The following is a 17879-nucleotide window of genomic DNA, read 5'->3' as shown; positions in this document are numbered from 1 at the left end:
GCTGGATAAATTTAAGGGTCCTACAACAGTTACAGTCAAGGATGGCAGTACATGCTTACTATGGTATGACCAATAGAAATTACAGATTCCAGCACAAGTCTATCCACAACTTTTTTTCATTCACCAGGAAGAGGGACATCACACTTCAAAGAGCATATCAAATTGAGGATTTACAACAACCACTGCCCTCTCAAGCTTTCAATCAGCTATTTCAGCTAGCTGCTGACCTAGAAGATTTGCCCCTCTCTGATGATGATTCAGATACTTGGACATACATATGGGGAAATGCATTGTTCTCCTCATCTAAGGCTTATAAATATCTTAAGGTTCATCAGGTTTTTAATTGGCTTTGGAAATCAAGGTGTCAAAATAAGCACAAAGTGTTTTTCTGGCTGTTAAAGGACAGGCTTAGCACACGTGATGTCCTCCGAAGAAAACACATGACCTTGCCATCTTATGTCTGTGTGTTATGTCCCCGTGACAATGACAGTGAAGAAACTCTTTTTCATCTTCTACTAGCATGTCCCTTTGCACAGGAGTGCTGGATACAAATAAATTTATTTCCTGATCTGCAACTTGAGCCGTACTCCATTTTGGAAAGCTTCAGAGCTCAACTGCAAGTTCCTTTTTTTCATGGAAATTATAATCATCATGTGTTGGAGCATTTGGATGGTTAAAAATGATTGGATTTTCAAGAACATCTCTCCAACAATTCAAGGAACCACATTTCGATTCAAATCAGTCTACGCTCCAGTTGTTCATAGAGTAAAGGAAGCCTGGAAAGAACCCATATCTCAATGGCTAGAGCACACATTGTAATCTTTCTTATTTTCTTTCACACCTTCTGGGTTTCATGATTTGAACCTTTGTAATTTGTACTCTTTTAAATTTTTTTATATATAATCAACAGGGTACCTCCCCTCTTGTTTCATAAAAAAAGAGGAGAATGGGGATAGAAAATATGAGCGGAATCGAGACTGAGATATTCGAATGCACCACCGGCTGCGGGTCTCCGGCAAACCCATGTCACCGGTGGCGGCAAATCCATAGCAATGGAAGAGCGAGGGACGCTAACAGCCGAAACGAAAATGAAAAAAGGGGCTATTTTGAAAATAAGTTGGATCGCAGAGAATAATCACGATTCTAAATAGGGGGTTATTTGTAAATTTTGGATCGCAGAGAATAGTCACGATCCAAGTTAGAAGGTATTTGTAAATATTTGGATCGCAGAAAATAGTCGCGATCCAAACGAGGGGCTGGTTTGCAAAAACTTTTGACCGCGGTCCTGTTTAAGCCGCGAGATCTCCTGATCTCACCGGCGTTCCTCCTCCGGTCGTTTGCGGCCGCCGCCCGGCGAGACGACGGCAAGCCCGGAGGCTTCCGCCGCCTCCGCACCTTTTGTATTGTTACCCATTCGGCACAAGGGCGCTCCAAGATCTTCACCAGCCTCGGCGGAGGGTGTCTGTGACGAGGCGCCCGGGGACACCGACGGGGAGGCATACGCCTCCGCCGTCGCCATTGCTCCGCGCCGGATCTGAACACCGCACAAACACGCACCACCCAGCGCTTGAACTATCTCCGTGCTTCCTACAAGGTCCTGCCTCGGCGCCTCGCGTTGGCGGCCGCGCTGGAGTATGAGAGGACAGCGACGACCTGCGGGCAGGCAGCTCGATTCCTCCTGCCTCTCTGGTTATTGCAGGATGCAGCAATCAGATGCAGCGGCTGCGAGATATTTGAACTTTGGAAGCACAGAATCTGAAAATGAATCCGATAATCATCTGGATCTGAATTCTGAAGTGCCTTGCTGTTCATTGGCCATTGGGCAATTCCTGCAATGGAACAGCGATCGCTCCCCATCCAGGCCCTTCCTATCTCCAGGACCATGACTCGTCACTGTCATCTGTTTGTTGCCCGCGTCGAGAAGGAAGGTCACAGAACTGCTTGTGCAGCAGGCAGGGCTCGATATGATCCATATGGATCAGCAATGGCCATATGCATTGTACAAGCAGCGAGGCATGATCGAGAAGGAAGGTAGCATTTTGACCGATGTCGGTATCAAGACGTTGACGACTCATGAACTGATGGCGACCAAACAAGCATTGCAACAAGGCAGGCAGGCATGGAGCACCATGGCCCATGATCCTGAGGAAACAGTTCGACGGAGAGGTATGGAAGAGCATGGCTCAACTGATTGATGTGCCGCGAGAATGTTCATCGCTTATAGACGCCGTTGCTGGTAACTTGTTGTGGCACGTTGGTCTGAAAATTGTGATTGCCTTCGAGTAATCATTGGCATGTTCTTTCAGCACTTTATCCGGGACCGGCTGATGGTAAGTTGATAGCTGATGGCTCATCTTTCTCTGAAAAAACAGCAGCCTAAGAGCAGATTAGATTTCCTTATCAGATTATCTCTCTGAATCGGTTAGCCTGCAGACGTACAAGACTTGTGTGACACTGTCGAATTGTTTGTTGGTAGCAGATATATGCATGGTATCTGAATATCACATCACTCGTACTCATTAGTAGGTTCAGCAGGTTGCAATTTTGCATCTGAATAACATGAGAAGAACAGTCATAGTCTGCAAGAATAATCATAGAGACGGCACACTGCCATGTAATGGTAACTTGAGTCTGAAGACTAGTGAAAAGAAAGCATATTCGCTTTAGCTGCATAACCTACCACTTGATCTGAAATGACACATTACCTGCATCTTTCGTGTTGCTATTGATGCCCTCTTGGTTCAAATAACTTTCGGTTCCTGTAGCTTTGCTCACAAGGCAAACTCCAATTTGTGCCAAACCCCTAGCTTACTCCTTTCGTAAGCATTTTCTTCTCGTTGCAGGACGGAATGTTTTTGCCGCCTTTCTTGCTTTCTGTCTGGAATTGGATAAAGACGTAGAGGATCTTGAAAGAACTTTTCAGAATTTAGTCCCTTCCATTGACATGGAAACATGTTTGTGTGCTCTGCACAACGATTAGTGACTGTTGTCATTGAATTTTTCACTCGTTGATGTAAAATCTGTTATTCTTGTTGCAAAAGTCATCTTTGTGAGATTAAAAGGTCCGGTCTTCATTTTCAATGGAATGCTAGTACCATGGATCAAATTAAACACTTTTTTCCTCTCAAAAAAACAAAAATGAGCACTTTTTGCTTCACAATGCAAGATGGTAATGGTTGAAAAAGGCCTCTTTCCGTGAGCAGTAAAAGGTACACTCTTATTGCTGCATTTTTCCTAACCGAAAATGGAACACTTGTTTTTACCTCCAAATACAAGATGGTAATGGATCTATGGATGAAAAGTGCTCACAATGTCAAGGCTATTCCCAACGGACAGTGATATATGAGCTTACGTCAGGGCTTCTCAGGCATCTTACGTTTGACTATGGCATTATGCGTGTTGGTCGAGTTTTACCCAGTGTGATGGACAGCTTAACAAAAACAAGTGAATTCAGGAATCCTTAGTGCTGTTACAAAATTCTGCAGGTTCAGAATCTGATCCAGTAAGTGCGGGGGGGGGGGGGGGGGGGGGGGGGGGGGGGGGGCGACAAAACTTTCCTGCTCTTTGAAAAGTATAACGAGCGCAAACCGCGTGAAACGACCGAATCAACCATAGTCGATAAAAAACAAACAGGCCAAAGGTCTCGTCAGAAAAGAATTCATCTTCTGTATCTGGTGACAGTTGCATATTCTATGTCAATTTTGCAGTCATCGTCGACTCGTCGCTCGTGTGTTTAGGGGGTGTTTGGATCCCCGGGCTAAATTTTAGCTCCTGTCACATCGAATGTTTGACACTAATTAGGAGTATTAAACATAGGCTAATTGCAAAACCAATTTCACAACCCCTAGGCTAAATCGCGAGACGAATCTATTAAGCCTATCTAGTCCATGATTTGACAATATGATGCTACAGTAAACATTCACTAATGATGGATTAATTAGGCTTAATAGATTCGTCTCGTGATTTAGCCTAGGGGTTCTGCAATTAATTTTGTAATTAGTTCATGTTTAGTCCTTCTAATTAGCATCCGAATATTCGATGTGACACGGACTAAACTTTAGCTCCAGGATCCAAACACCCCCTTAGCTCTTTCAGTTCGCTCCCTTCTGAACTCTGTCTGTAGCACACCTTCCACGCTGAATCTCAGATATTCTATTTTTCCCCTTTTGATCTCGGGTATTCCTCTGTAAATTGTTGGACACTGTTTTGCTTTGAATATTAAAAACAATCAATATGTTTAAGTAAACCAAATAATGAAATTTAAATTTCTGTGTGTCCATTACTCACTTCCCGTCACAGAGAGACATGAAGCTCCAACCGCCAACGATGCGCCATCAAATCCATGTTAGTACTAACACGCATCGCATTAATCGATCATGGAGTGGCATTGATCATCAACAGCTAGGATGCCAGATGATTTGGGCCCAAAAAAGCAAGAACTTATGAAGATGCATGCGTCCATGTTGGTCCATGATCCAGGACCATGGTATTGTTCCCTTGTAGAGCTTATGCTCTCCAGCATTTGCAATGCGTGTGGGGGATGTTATGCTTCTCAAGCTGTAGACACGTAGTACTTGCAAGTTTAAGGAAAAAGTCTATCATAACTTCCTCACCTATTGCAAACAGACTACTTAAGGGGCGTTTGATTCCCTTTACTTATTTTTTAGCACGTGTCACATCGACTACAAAACCAGGTATTTTACCCCCTCGTCTTTGCAAAACCGTTTACTTTAACCCCTTTGCTGGTTTGGACCGAATTGCTGACGTGGATCTGACGACAGATGGGTCCCACTTGTAAGGGTGCGCACGCTTCTTCCCTTCCGCAACTAGAGCCTCCAGGCACCGAGGAAGCCGGCCGTCGCCATCTCCCAAGCCGGACACCTGCCGGCTGCTGACCCGCGAAGCTGAAGCCGCCTTTCCCGAATACCACCGCGTTCCTAAAGCCATGCAGCCGCCCACCGTGTCGCCGCCGCATCCCCGTCGGCTGTCGTCACCGTCCGCCAGGTCCCTGCCGGCTGCGGCACCGTTGAGCCACAGGCCGCCACGGTCTTCACGAATCTGAGCACCACACTCCACCAGTTCGCCGTGGTGCACTGGGTCGCCCTTCACTCATCGTCTTGCTTGCCTGCGGCTCTGCTCTTCGTCCACCCTCGTTCACGAGCTCGCGCTCACAGCAGATTTGGGGGAGGAAGGTCAGTGCGACAGGAAAGGAATGGAGTGGAAGAAGGGATACGTCATTCGAATCGAAGCAGTTGCCGGCCGCGGTGACTAGCTCCCAGCTGCAGCAAACATGGATTCACCCTTGAACACGAAGAAATACGCAACGCGGAGGATTGGAGCTCCCGATGACTTGATTTGCAAAGGGTCCCTCAAATTGAGTGGATTAGATAGAGGCTTTAGAGGGAGACCTATTTTAACCGCCGGTGCCGGCAAAGAAGAATGGAAACGTGCGGATTTTGCCGGTTGCTGTTTGCTGTCTGGTGTTCCTGTACGGGGAGAGAGAAGAAGTGAGGAACTCCAGGAAGATGACGACATGCTGGATAGCTAGAGAGAAGAGAAAGTTTTTTTATTTTATTATATGTTATGAGTGGGACCCACGTGTTAGCGGTCCACATCAACAACTACGTCCACCTCAGCGGGCCAACATAGCAAAACCACCGTGTAAAACCAGGAAAGGGGGGCAAATAAACGGTTTTGCAAAGTTAGAGGGTAAAATATCTGATTTTGTAGTTTGGAGGGTCAAGTAGACTCTTGCAATAGGTGAGGGGGTTATGTAGATTTTTTTCCAACTTTAACGGTAAGTTGAAGTATCATCTGCCATGGACCTGAGGTATTTTTGGACATGGTTTAGCCGTCTGCCCAATGTCCATGCCTGTATGTATGTACTCCCTCCGTTCCTTATTATTTGTCGCTCGAGAAGAAGGTTTGTGAGGGAAACATGGTTTTTTAGAGATAGATAAAAAGGGACAGAGGGAGTACTTGAAAACTGTCAAAATGTTTCCGTGCCCCGTGCCCAATTACAGTTCCAGTTATTTTCAAAAGCGCTTGATAAATGTCGCTCGTACAAAATGAAGAATAATGTAGCCAATTTTTACTCTGTTTGTATAACAAAAATTCGTGGTTCGCGTAAAGAAAGGGGGAAAGAAAAAGAAGACGGGGAAAATGACAGGCTCACGTTTAGCTGAGTGGCAAGACGTTCAGGAACCTTCCTCTGCCCGTTTGTGCAAGTCACGCCCGCCCACTTCACCCAGCTGCCTACAACGGGTCCAACCCCAACACCCAAAGCCCACTGAGATTAACAAACCACCCAAAACTAACCAAAGAAACAATTTCTTCAAAATTAAGCAACAACAAACAGAAAAAAGGTAATTAGTTATTACTAATCACCCAAAACAATGTCCAGCTCCCAATCAGCTAATAACAATAATTAACCACCCAAATAATCACCAGTTCTGGTACTAATACCATTTAATCACCGCCTAATGACCTTGCTAATCACCCAACCAACACCAAGAAAAAAAACCAACAAGAACGCCGTCAAAATTACCACCACCACAAGAAAAAATATAAATACGCCTCCGATACCCCACCTTCCCCACGGCGAATTCCATTTCTCGCTTCGCTTGCTTCCACAACTCGCTTTCTTCGTCTTCCTCTTCCCCCTTTCCTCGCGTCCGGGTAACCGCCATAGCCAAAGAACCTGACCTCACCTTCTCCTACGGCGGCGCGGGCAGCTGGTGCTGCGCCGTCGTCGCGTGAGATGGAAGACTGCAGCGGCGTCGCGGCCGGAGTCGGCGGCGGGAGCTGCGGCAAGAAGCCGTTCCAGTTGGCGCGGTCGCTGACGTACCACCACCACCAGGGGCACCGGCCGGCGGGGGCGTCGGCGGCCAAGTGGCGGCGGAGCCAGCTCGCGGACGAGCCGCGCGCGCAGCGGCCGCAGGCGGTGGTCCTCTACACGACGTCGCTGCGCGGGGTGCGGCGCACGTTCACGGACTGCTCCGCGGTGCGCGCCATCCTGCGGGGGTTCCGCGTCGCCGTCGACGAGCGGGACGTGTCCATGGACGCCGCCTTCCGCAGGGATCTACAGGCGTTGCTCGCCGTGCGCGGCCGCGCCTTCTCGCTCCCGCAGCTGCTCATCGGCGGCCGCCTCGTCGGCGGCGCGGACGAGGTGCGGCAACTGCACGAGACGGGGCAGCTCCGGCGGCTCCTCGAGGGCGCAGCGGGCCAGGATCCGGCCTACGTCTGCGACGCCTGCGGCGGCGTCCGTTTCGTCCCCTGCATCGGCTGCGGCGGCAGCCGCAAGGTCTTCGTCGAGGAGGAGGACCGCGTCGTCCGCTGCGGCGAGTGCAACGAGAACGGATTGGTACGCTGCGCTAACTGCTGTTCTTGATCACCAACAGAGACGCGATCTTTCCCATTCCATTCATGCTACTAATTTAAGGATTAGAGGTTGTAGAATCAACAAAAAGAGAAGAGGGGCCTTCGGGTTTCATGGCGTGGGATTTGTGTGTATCCGATCATTTTGAAGATCGGATTTGCTCATGAAGGAGAAGAACATATTGTTCTCGACTCCTTGCTGCAAAATTGCCATATGGTGATGGTGATTGGAGAATAAGAACTGGGCTTCTATGTATATGTATCTGATCTGATGTATGAAAGATTGACACTGCTGTTAGTGCGATTAATGTAAATACTAAAGTTTGCCTTTGGGGTGCTCAATTTCTTCATCTCTTGTCCAGCTCTTGGTTTCCTCTCATCTTTCCTGCTGAACTAGTTGGAGATTTGAAGTTCTATTTAGCTGAGAACTGAGAAAATTTCAGAAAGACATTTTCATTTCTGAAATCTGAATAGTAGATGGGCTCTACATGCGTGCAACTCAAAACAACTGTAATCTGGAAATGATCCAACTACTAGTATATTTTTAGACAAAGGAATTGACCCAACTGTACTAACTTAAGGCTCCTTTTTTTTTCTTTTGCAATAACTAATATAAAGCTCCTTAACTGTTATCATGTTGTCCTTCAGCTCCTTTTATAACTTACATACGCCCAGCTTTTCGGTTCTTTTATGGTAGGGCACTAATCTTGAATAAATGTAACTTTGCGGCGGGAGCTCAGACATGAAATCATTAGGATTCTTTTATCAATTCATTCAGAAGAACTTGTTGATTGACGCAACTGGAGTTTATTGGACCCTCCCTGAACCTGAAGAAGGTAGTTTGTTAACATGATAAGCACTGAAGAGAACATGTAATAAGGAGAATACTCAGTACAAAATCAGTTATCTGGCTATGTTGTGCAATGCAAATCTGAATGTTCTTTGACTATTGGCCAATGGCCACTGGAACTGAAAAAAAGAGAGGATTAAATCCATTACTATGCTTTCAGGGAACATAAGGTTCGATGTTATGTTATACTACTCCGTAGGTGCTTCGGACTTGTTTTCATATCCTGCTGAAAATCATCTAAGGCAACTGTTTTATTGACCTGCCAAAGGTCGGAAGAACGAAATTCAGAGGGGAGTTCCCCCACCCCCTCCTATATAAAAAAAAATGTTTATTGTTATGCTCTGATTTGCAAATACAAACTTGTGAGAAAATGATGTGATTTTTATATCGACATATTCGGTGGTTACTTTTGTCTTGAAATGTTGAAGCCTGTGGAATTGGTAATGCATAATCCTCACATGATGTGATGGAACTCAAAATCCACTCGCACGCGGTCATATGATTTGTTTTGTGATGATCAAAGGAAAGGCGAGGATAGCAGCTCTGTTCAGTCTCAAATTATCCCATCTACAGGTCAACAGCATATCTGATCAAGTTCGTCGATAATCCACGGCTGTTTGTAGCTGCATTTGTCTTTCGTTATGCTTGTTCTGGTTCAGTTCAGCACGAACTCCGCCCCAGATGGCTCGAGCCGAGAGCGCGCGTGTTCCCGTTTGCCCCGTGGCCGTCGACACGGGCATTTTTCCGCTCGCCGGTCGCGTACCCGGCGGCCTCGGCCTGCCGGGCGCGCACGGCGACCGCGACCGGACCGGACGGCCTCGTGGCTCCGTTTCCCGGGGACAGCAGCGCGATGGCTCAGGGAGCCTGCTGGAATCCGAGTCCGCATCGGCGTCACACGCACGGTTCCATGAAAAAGTTTCAGTGTCTGTTCACGAGGCCATGTGTCTTCCTCCTCCACATGTTCATAGTTAGATGTGGCCATGTTGCCACGTTGACCCACCGCTCCCAGTTCCCGGGGTACTTCTGACGGGGCTCATGCTCAAGCTCTGCTTCTGTTACATCTGACGGGGCTCATCAGTGAGTGGCCTCTAAGCAAACAACTCCGATTCCAGATTGCGCAGCGTCTGAATCTCACCCAACGTGCACGATCGATCATCCTTCAACAGTTCAATCCTGCACTCTGATCTCATCAACACGAAAAACTTAGCTGCTGCAGATTTATTACTGCTAGTTCATCTCCAGAATCCAGAGACAATGGTGGGTCTGGCATAGAACGAGTCCCATACAGAGAGAAAAAAAAACCCAGCTACATCATTTACATTTCACTCTAGACTCCAGAGAGGTTCAAAGCAAAGAGAGACTTGCCTTTGGTTCTACTACATCAGCACCATAAGTTAACCATCCACAAATAATAGATCCCAACTACCTGCTACTAATGCAGTCTACGATATTACCATGTCCTAAGTTCTGACAGCTACGATTCCCTTAGACATCAGTTCTGAACTTCTGATTCATCATGGATCCATGTTTCATGCATGGGCACCAAGCAGAGCAACTCAATGCATTTAGCTCTTGCAGTTCGCTACTGCTCCTTCCAGATCCTCCCGGTGACCCGCAGCTTGAGCTCCTTCCTGTCGCCACCCGAGAAGAACAAGGCCATGTTCCTCTGGATGATGAGCCCGTCATAGCTGTCCCGGACTTTCCTGTGGCTGTCTCTGATGCTCCGAGGGACGCCTTGCCATGTCATCTTACGGCCACTGCCTCCAACTTCAAGGCTGTAGCTGTAGTTCTTAGCTTCAGCGTCGTCGCCCATGAACCGGAGGAAGGCAATGTAGACAGGTGCCATGCCCAGCTGGAATGCCTCGAAGTGCAGACAGAAGTACTGGCCGAAGCAGCTGAAAACCTGGAGGATGATTCTGTGATTAGCTAAGGCATACGGGTTACCATGGAAAACGAAACCACAACACAAGACAGGCTTTGAAAGGTTGTAGAACCATATTCTCCTACCCAAACAAGCGATGAGCTAATGATGGCAAGCATTCACTTTCTGTCAGTGGTGAGTATCATGAGTGATAGAGTTGATGATGGCAAGCATGCACTTGCTTGGGTAGTGAGCATTTTGACTAGCGTGCTTATAAATGTGCGCTTGGTTAACAATAAAAAAGGAAACAAATTTAATGCTAAAACCAGATCATAGGAACCTATATATACAAAGTTACCCAAGAGATTGAGATCGGTAAAGATCTCATGTTAAAAATTATGGCATCCTAGTGACATGAACTTATACCGAGAAAGATCCAGGTCAATCAGTACATGTAAAAAAAATGCAAAAACATGAACTTCATGACAGGATCGTAAATTAGAGAGATTTGAGAGCATTACCGTGAGCATCCAGGTGGCATTCTCAACTTCATGAGGATTTGATTTAACATAACGATGATTGAAAGTGCTTCCATTGTGCATGTCAACCTTGTGGTCATCTTTCAAGTGATTTACTAGATATGGAATGTCACCAGCAACTGTGCATTCAGATCCAGCATATGGACAAGTATAGGGTCTGTATTGGCATTGTGATTCATGTTTCAGCTTGCAATAGTAAGGGTATATGCCCAAGCACCCAAAGTTCTGGTACTTGCATGGAAGCTCTAGTGATGCAGCCACCTTTTCCAGAGCAAGACATCTTATGTTACCCAGTTCATGCCTGCATGTTGGGCAACGATTATGAACCCTTGGCTTGCATCCAGAACACAGAGTATGTCCGTTGGAGCACTGCACAAACACATTTGAAAACATTCTTAAAGAACAAACATACAAATTCAACCTCCTATTCAGGCTTAAGAATTTGCAGATAAGCTCTAATATACTGGACCCTACAAAATATCAGTTCCTCCAAAAAGACATTTGAAAAGATGTATACGTCATATCACAGACAATGTGAAAAATGAAAATGGGAAACGGCAGTGTCTACGCTTTATTTCAAACAGTGACTAACTGGCTAATGTTTGCTTTGTAAAATGTAATTCGAAAGGAGAGCATATCCTCAAAATCTCAACTCTGCCTAAGCTACAAATTCCCAATAGTCATATGTACTGACATACACATGGCATGTTAAAAGCCTAGAACAAATACAGAATATTACAAGTAAATGCTAACAAAATGTAATTGAAGTTGAGTGAGAGTTGTACCTGATGAATTGGAGGATACATGGCACTCAAACACACAGGGCATTCCAGTAGCTCACGCACATTGCCATAACTTGTCACATTTGGTTTCGGTGAATGCTGGATATGTTCACCAACAAGTTCAGTGACATCCAACATCTCCTCATTCTTTGGAGGATCAATAACCTCAGCATGGCTATCATCAATATAAGTAACTGATGCCATGGGGATGCCTATTGGTACAGAATCCTATTTGGAGAAAAAAGTGAGCAGGAGGGAAAGATGTTAAGCATACAAGTCAACAAAAAGATATTTAAAAATTAGAAGCAAAATTTTCATCCGCAGAAGTATTTTAAGATAATAAACAATAAATAATTGCCTAATCGAAGCACATAACCTTCCTGCTGGGCGCACAATCCCAAGGGAATCATGATATAATTGGACAACGCTTCAAGAGTATTGTAAAAGCTAAGACTTACAGTAATGTTGTTGACCCCACATAAAGGTTATATAAGAGACCACATTAACAAAATGGAAATCATAAGCACTTCATGGGCTTGGAGCCTTGGACTTTTATGAAGCTTTGAAAGTTTGACCCAACAAAATGATAATTTAAAAAGCAAGAATTTCAAAAGCAACAATTTGACCGGGAAGACTCATGCACTCGAAACATGGCCAGTGATATGTTACTACTACACACAGGGAAAGGGCCATGATACCTGGTATATTCACAGGACTTTCAAGTAACCATTTTAACCAACACAGAGTCCAGACTCCAGAGTGCATTCAGTTGAAATTTTCCAGACAATTGTTCCTTTGTGGTTTGAATACATGTTTGAATCAATTTTTCAGTGAAGGTACTAACTAGATGCCTAGACCTATATTTTGCTCACAGGTCGAATTAAAGAGAAACTACGCTATCCATCCATAGCCATGAGCTCAGTTGGAAAGGACGCCAGCTAATCTGGGCCCAATTCACTCCCTGAAGGAACAAGAAGACCGCGGTTCTAAGGAGTAAGGAGCACAAAGGTGTAATGGGAAAGTTGGTGGTAGAGGTAAATGATGGAGTGGTAGAGAATGAAAGGGAAAAGTGTGCCACACTGCCACTTCCATCAACATCCACTACACCTTGTATTGCTCCAAAAGCAGAAGACCAGCAGCTACTTACAGTTGCAATGAATACCCCCAAAAAGGACAGTTCATCACATAAAGCTTATTTCCTCCTCGAGTCTTCGTCTAAAGAATTGCTAGATCTCTAATAATTGCCCGTTGACAGAAACCCTGAATTTTGGCAGTGGGCATACAGAAATGGCGGACCAGCCGAATTATGGCAACATGTTGCCAGAAAGATATTGGCATCATAACTCAAATTAGAGAACGAGCACATCATGCTAGAAATTAATAGTCTTCATTATTTAGGGAAGGGAAACCGAGGCAAACTGGCCTGAGCCTAAAAGATTCCATGAAGTTTTAGGCACATGAAATTGATGATCTATTATAATTGCACAGAAACGGAATGGTGAGCTTATATGCCTACGAAGAACCAAAAAATAAAACACCAAATCCAATATAATCTCTTAGAAACAAGAAAAAGTCTCACATGTATAAATCATAGTGTTAAAACTAAGAAAAGAATAACAATAACAGAGCTTCTCAGATGCAGCCACCAAGAGAGTAAGAGACCCAACCCAAAATGTGACGGCCTGACGGGTAACCAACTATAGCTTACGGTGCATTTAACATTTAAGCTAATACATACAAACACCAATGGGGGAAAACAGTTTTAATCAATAAACCCAGCATCTCGACATTACTAGGAAAATACTCCGATCAGTCCCAGAGCGGCAAAAATTCCCCAAACAGAAGGAACCTGAACCCTAATCCGCAACCACCGCGCGCGCTCTAGGCGCCCGCACTCCTGATCTCACGCTCACATTTTTGAGCAAAAAAGAACAAGAACCGCAGGAGCACTGCAACGTCCCAAGATTTAAAAACGCCAACCTTTCCTCCGAAACCCCACTAGAAGCAACAAGACGAAACCAAGTGAGAACAATGCATCACCTCAGAGGGGAGCCGCGATCGGAGCAGGATGCCAGGGCAGAGGATTCGATCTCCGGGCGGCGGCTGGGCTCTGGCGTGACGCCAAGGAGAAGGGCTCGAGAGAGGAGGCAACGGCGTTCGAATTAAAGGACTGCCCCCACCTCTCTCTCTCTCTCTCTCTCTCACTCACTTCCCCCGAGTTCTGCGAGAGAAAGTTACGGGTGGCCTTCTTTTACCTCCTCGGGGTTTGGAAGCAGGGCTTTAAATTAAATTGACAAGTTTTTTTTAAAAATGGAGTATTATTCATAAATACAGTATGTGGACCTGCTTGATGCAGAGATCAAGGGTAAAATCGTTTATTCCATTTTCTAGATTTTAATAAATGGGGAGCGGGGTAAATGAAATTGTCTTGAAAACACTTGCGATAGTACATTTTGAAGAATATTCACTTAGGATTATAATAGAAAAAACTGAAAGCTGAGAGCTTTACATCTTTTGCAGTGACGGTACTGAAAGTGGAAGTTCAGCTTTGGCAATTCTGAAGACAAGTCAGCTTTAGCAGAGTGGACATCCAGAGACTGAAAAAGCAAACAACAACGGGGATTCGAATTACCCAATCAAGCATGCCGTTCCAAGAAAGAAGAAACAACAGGAACGGATTGTTTTGCCGGAGATTTACACGTGAACATGTAGTAGTAAATTTGTCCAATGGTCCAGTGGCCTGAGACAACCGTTGCAACTTGTTTTGAATTGATACTGTCAATCTCCCCACAAGTTTCTCTATTAAACGTCACGACTAACTAGAACGGATCCACCCTCCTTTCACCTCACTCTTCTTTTTTTACTCTGCTAATTAACATTTGCTTAACTTTCAGCAAAGCGGTAACAAGGGACAAATTACAGCGCACATTTACCAGCTTTGGGGCACCTCTTCCACCCATCGACCATCGTACCAAGAACAGGACAGAGGCCTGTGTACAGCCTGAGCAATTATGCATTTATGGCCAACAGTAACTAATCAACATGGACTTCAATTGCAACTGTATCAGGGCAGGAGAAAATGAAATGTTCTGTCAGCCATTGTCCCACGGATCAACAACGAATCACCCAACTCCTCTGCTATATCGCATGTACAATAAGGCGATTACTTTGGCTTATTTTTAACACCCGTCACATCGAATGTTTAGATACTAATTAGAAATATTAAACGTAAACTATTTATAAAATCCATTACATAAGTGGAGGCTAAACGGCGAGACGAATCTATTAAGTCTAATTAATCCATGATTTGACAATGTGTTGCTACAGTAAACATTTGCTAATGATGGATTAATTAAGCTTAATAAATTCATCTCGCCGTTTAGCCTCCATCCGTGCAATTAGTTTTATAATTAACTCATATTTAGTCCTCCTAATTAGTCTTCGAAGCTTCAACGTGACACGGACTAAAAATAAGAAGTTGAACCAAACGCACCTAAACAGAGGGATCTACACAACTTCACTGTAAATCCTAGTACACCGGTATCTGAATTTTCGCTTCAGCAGTCAGCAACACAACAGGACAAGTTAACAGAGCTATGCATTAAGTAGAACTTGCAGGGTAAAGCCAGATTGGTCCCCCGCCTGTCCTCGTTCAAATAACGCCATCCAACGCGCAAGACATAAACATTACAACCATCCAATCAATAACCTGAGCGGCCGATCCAAAAACTGGGGAAAATTTTATCTATGGCAACCGTGAATTTGTACACTCCACTAAACTCTTCAAGATTGACTTCCAAACAGCAAGATGTTCCTTTGCAATCAAAAGCAGCGGTTATCATAAAAGTTACAACAAACAGGAATACAAGGGTGACTTTACCAGACACTAGGGTGACATAGATACAAGAATACATCATATTACTAGTGTACAGCATTTTCTACCTTTTCTCCTACTTCAAACCAGAAGAAAACAGAGCTGCGGGAATAGATGGCTCGCACATGCTGCAGTGCAAGTGTTCCGTTTGTCCTGACAGCCTTCGCACCCCCTTCAATCCGGGTGCGGACAACGGTTACACCATGTCCTTGCCCCTTGAGGGAAGGAAATGAATTATACTCTATTGCTGTGCTGATTATTGGAAAGGACAGATAGTCCAGAGGGTTTTGCTCACACTGCAGCAAACACTCTTGAATGGTCAATCTACCGCTTCGATGCAGCAAGCAGCATCCAAGTTCTGCTCTAATAGTCAAATTTGCAATCTTGCATGTCGATAGAAACTCCAATGCGCTGTTTGATAGGCCAATCAAAGAAAGGTAAGGTAAGACTGATAGATTGTACAGAAAGTAACCAGAACCACATCACACTTTGCAAGTTCACCATTTCCTGAAGTAGACAAAACTTACAGTAACACCTCAATTTGATGGGAAAAGATGAGATCAACAAACTGCATGCTCTCAACTATCATGCAGACAAAAACTGCTAAGGTTCCATTATAGTTGAATTAATATCCTTACAGCAAGCATACAGCAACAAATCATGGTAAATTTTACTTTCCACTACTGCAGCACCCCATAAATCATGAATGTATAGATTCGGTTATATTATACTGATCGCTGTGTCAATATAAGCAAACCACCATGCTGCCGATGTAAATTTACAGGAAACCTTATAAGCATTGCCTTTTTAAGGTGTACTAAAGATGAAACCTCACAGGCAATTTACTGGAAGTTAAGAAACATGACCGTATTAAATCTATGGACCACCATAGTGCCACTATGAAATGATTAGGAAGCAGCAGCAACAGTAGACAAGAAAAATAGCCACAGAGGAAAAGAGCTTACTTGTCAGAGCCACGTGAACAGGTTAATACAGTATCATCGGGAAGTTCACCCCCACCAATCTGATGGAAGCAAAATGGATTCACAATTGCACCCACAAAAAAAGAAGTTCGTGCACAGTGCAGGAAGCATTCGTCAGATCAAATCTCTGTTGACATCTTCAGGGCTCAGGGACATGGAAGGCAAAACTTACAATGCAAATAGTCTTCTTTATTTGGATGTTACATGCAACATGGGTACCACCAGCCGCAACAAGAATGGTGTCACCAGGCCTTCAACAAGGTACATGGAAATCAGCCATAAGATCCTCTATCCACAATGAAAACTCAAAGAGAGAAAAACAAACCTAGCAGCAGAAACGGCAGCCTCAAGATTTGGATAAACTCCAGGCTCCATCACATCTCTGATTGGCCTCTCAACACGCAACCATAGCCGAGGATGGCATGCAAGGAAGCGCCATCTGTGGCAAACGAGGGCGGTGTTATACCTATCTGCAGGTTCAACAATGAAATTGCTAAAAGAAGTTCATCTTAAATTAAATGACAGAAAATAAATATTACAAGGACCACCACAGCTAAAAGCTAGAGAAATTCAAAGTTCAAACATATCAACTTTGAATGGTTGAAAACTTGAAATCAATTGAGTTGTGAACAAAGAAAAATTCCACAATAATGTTCACCTAGTTCTATACTAAGTAATAACCATCTAAAACTCCAATTTTTGTAAAAGATCGTCTGAGACAAAGCTACATTTTACAATAAGACAGCATGTGTCAAGTGGAACAAAGATCAAAGTTCCCTCAGTCTCTAAATATATGGTACGCCAGAACCAAATACACTGTTCCCAAATCGTACCAATTTGCACAACAACGGAGATACACCTCAAATTACCCTTTTTAGTGAACTATTACACGATAAACCACGGGAACGTCTATCATACATTACCCAAAACCACAGTGTTATTTGCATAACTGCACCCAACTAGGGGCATAATACTACATCGATTCAAGTGAACAGCACAAGCATCTACAGAGATTTTTCACCCTGACGCATCAAATTACTATCCAGTTCAACAGATCTTCCACAAAAAAAATCTATGTCCATGTTAAAAGAAAGAGTCTAAATCTAGTTTTGACCCGTTACCCTGCACCTTCGGCATCCGCCCGAATTCGGCAATTCCACCACGAATAGGGAAAATAAGGTGTTTTCCCAGCGGTTACGGATCAGCCACTTGATTGTTTCTCCTAGGTAGATGGGGGAAGCGTAAGATTAGAAGTGCGAATCGAACCTGGAATTGGGCTAAGGAAACTGAAGATGTGCATGAGGCAGCCGTCGTCCAGGCTGTTCACCGGCGAGATCAGCTCCTCCCCTACCGGCGCCGCTGCGCGCCGGCGCTTCCCCATTCCTACTTTCTCCACTCCCCTCCGCCAGGCTGCGGCTTGCGGCGCCGGCCGTGACCGTGAATGGTGGTAGGTCGGCGACGGCGTGAGCACGAGATATCTCAGAATCTCACGCACGTCATGGCCCTGATTTTTCTCCTCCTAGTGGGCCTCACCTGCTATCGGGTGCAACTCCGGCCCTTTTTCTCGGGCCATCAAATCTAGCTTCTTGCATGGCCTGGCCGGAAAACATTTT

The 17879-nt window shown here is 44.9% G+C and overlaps 3 protein-coding genes across 3 annotated transcripts; 1 reads left to right on the top strand and 2 right to left on the bottom strand.

Annotated features, from left to right (window-relative positions):
* Nucleotides 1–6584: 6584 nt before the first annotated feature.
* On the top strand, nucleotides 6585–7719 carry LOC117845256 (uncharacterized protein At5g39865). Its single transcript, XM_034726226.2, has one exon. It carries the CDS (start codon nucleotides 6761–6763, stop codon nucleotides 7388–7390), a length of 630 nt encoding a protein of 209 aa, XP_034582117.1. The 5' UTR covers nucleotides 6585–6760; the 3' UTR covers nucleotides 7391–7719.
* Nucleotides 7720–9416: 1697 nt separating this feature from the next.
* Nucleotides 9417–13645, bottom strand: LOC117845255 (E3 ubiquitin-protein ligase DIS1). Its single transcript, XM_034726225.2, has 4 exons — nucleotides 13450–13645; nucleotides 11413–11637; nucleotides 10610–10996; nucleotides 9417–10130 (listed from the first exon to the last, which is right to left on the bottom strand). The coding sequence occupies exons 2-4, from the start codon at nucleotides 11611–11613 to the stop codon at nucleotides 9810–9812; spliced, it is 909 nt and encodes a 302-aa protein (XP_034582116.1). The 5' UTR covers nucleotides 11614–11637; nucleotides 13450–13645; the 3' UTR covers nucleotides 9417–9809.
* A 1553-nt stretch (nucleotides 13646–15198) lies between these two features.
* LOC117845957 (F-box protein SKIP5) lies at nucleotides 15199–17741 on the bottom strand. The gene is made up of 5 exons (XM_034727044.2): nucleotides 17533–17741; nucleotides 16592–16736; nucleotides 16439–16517; nucleotides 16249–16307; nucleotides 15199–15694 (listed from the first exon to the last, which is right to left on the bottom strand). Exons 1-5 carry the CDS (start codon nucleotides 17645–17647, stop codon nucleotides 15331–15333), a joined length of 762 nt encoding a protein of 253 aa, XP_034582935.1. The 5' UTR covers nucleotides 17648–17741; the 3' UTR covers nucleotides 15199–15330.
* Nucleotides 17742–17879: the final 138 nt, after the last annotated feature.

The sequence above is a fragment of the Setaria viridis genome, chromosome 2 (genome assembly GCF_005286985.2).
Source record: "Setaria viridis chromosome 2, Setaria_viridis_v4.0, whole genome shotgun sequence".
Lineage (NCBI taxonomy): Eukaryota > Viridiplantae > Streptophyta > Magnoliopsida > Poales > Poaceae > Setaria > Setaria viridis.
Note: the sequence above shows the minus strand (reverse complement) of the source record. Positions and strands in the feature narration are given on the sequence as shown.

Bases quoted from the DNA above. Each gene is read 5' to 3' on its own strand.
- LOC117845256 (XM_034726226.2), top strand. From the start codon at position 6,761: ATGGAAGACTGCAGCGGCGTCGCGGCCGGAGTCGGCGGCGGGAGCTGC.
- LOC117845255 (XM_034726225.2), bottom strand. From the start codon at position 11,613: ATGGCATCAGTTACTTATATTGATGATAGCCATGCTGAGGTTATTGAT. The intron at 10,997-11,412 runs GTACAACTCTCA...GTGTTTGTGCAG, and splicing joins TGTATCCTCCAATTCATCAG to TGCTCCAACGGACATACTCT. The intron at 10,131-10,609 runs GTAATGCTCTCA...ATCATCCTCCAG, and splicing joins ATGCCACCTGGATGCTCACG to GTTTTCAGCTGCTTCGGCCA.
- LOC117845957 (XM_034727044.2), bottom strand. From the start codon at position 17,647: ATGGGGAAGCGCCGGCGCGCAGCGGCGCCGGTAGGGGAGGAGCTGATC. The intron at 16,737-17,532 runs GTTCGATTCGCA...TTGAACCTGCAG, and splicing joins TTTCCTTAGCCCAATTCCAG to ATAGGTATAACACCGCCCTC. The intron at 15,695-16,248 runs GTAAGCTCTTTT...CCTATCAAACAG, and splicing joins TGTTCACGTGGCTCTGACAA to CGCATTGGAGTTTCTATCGA.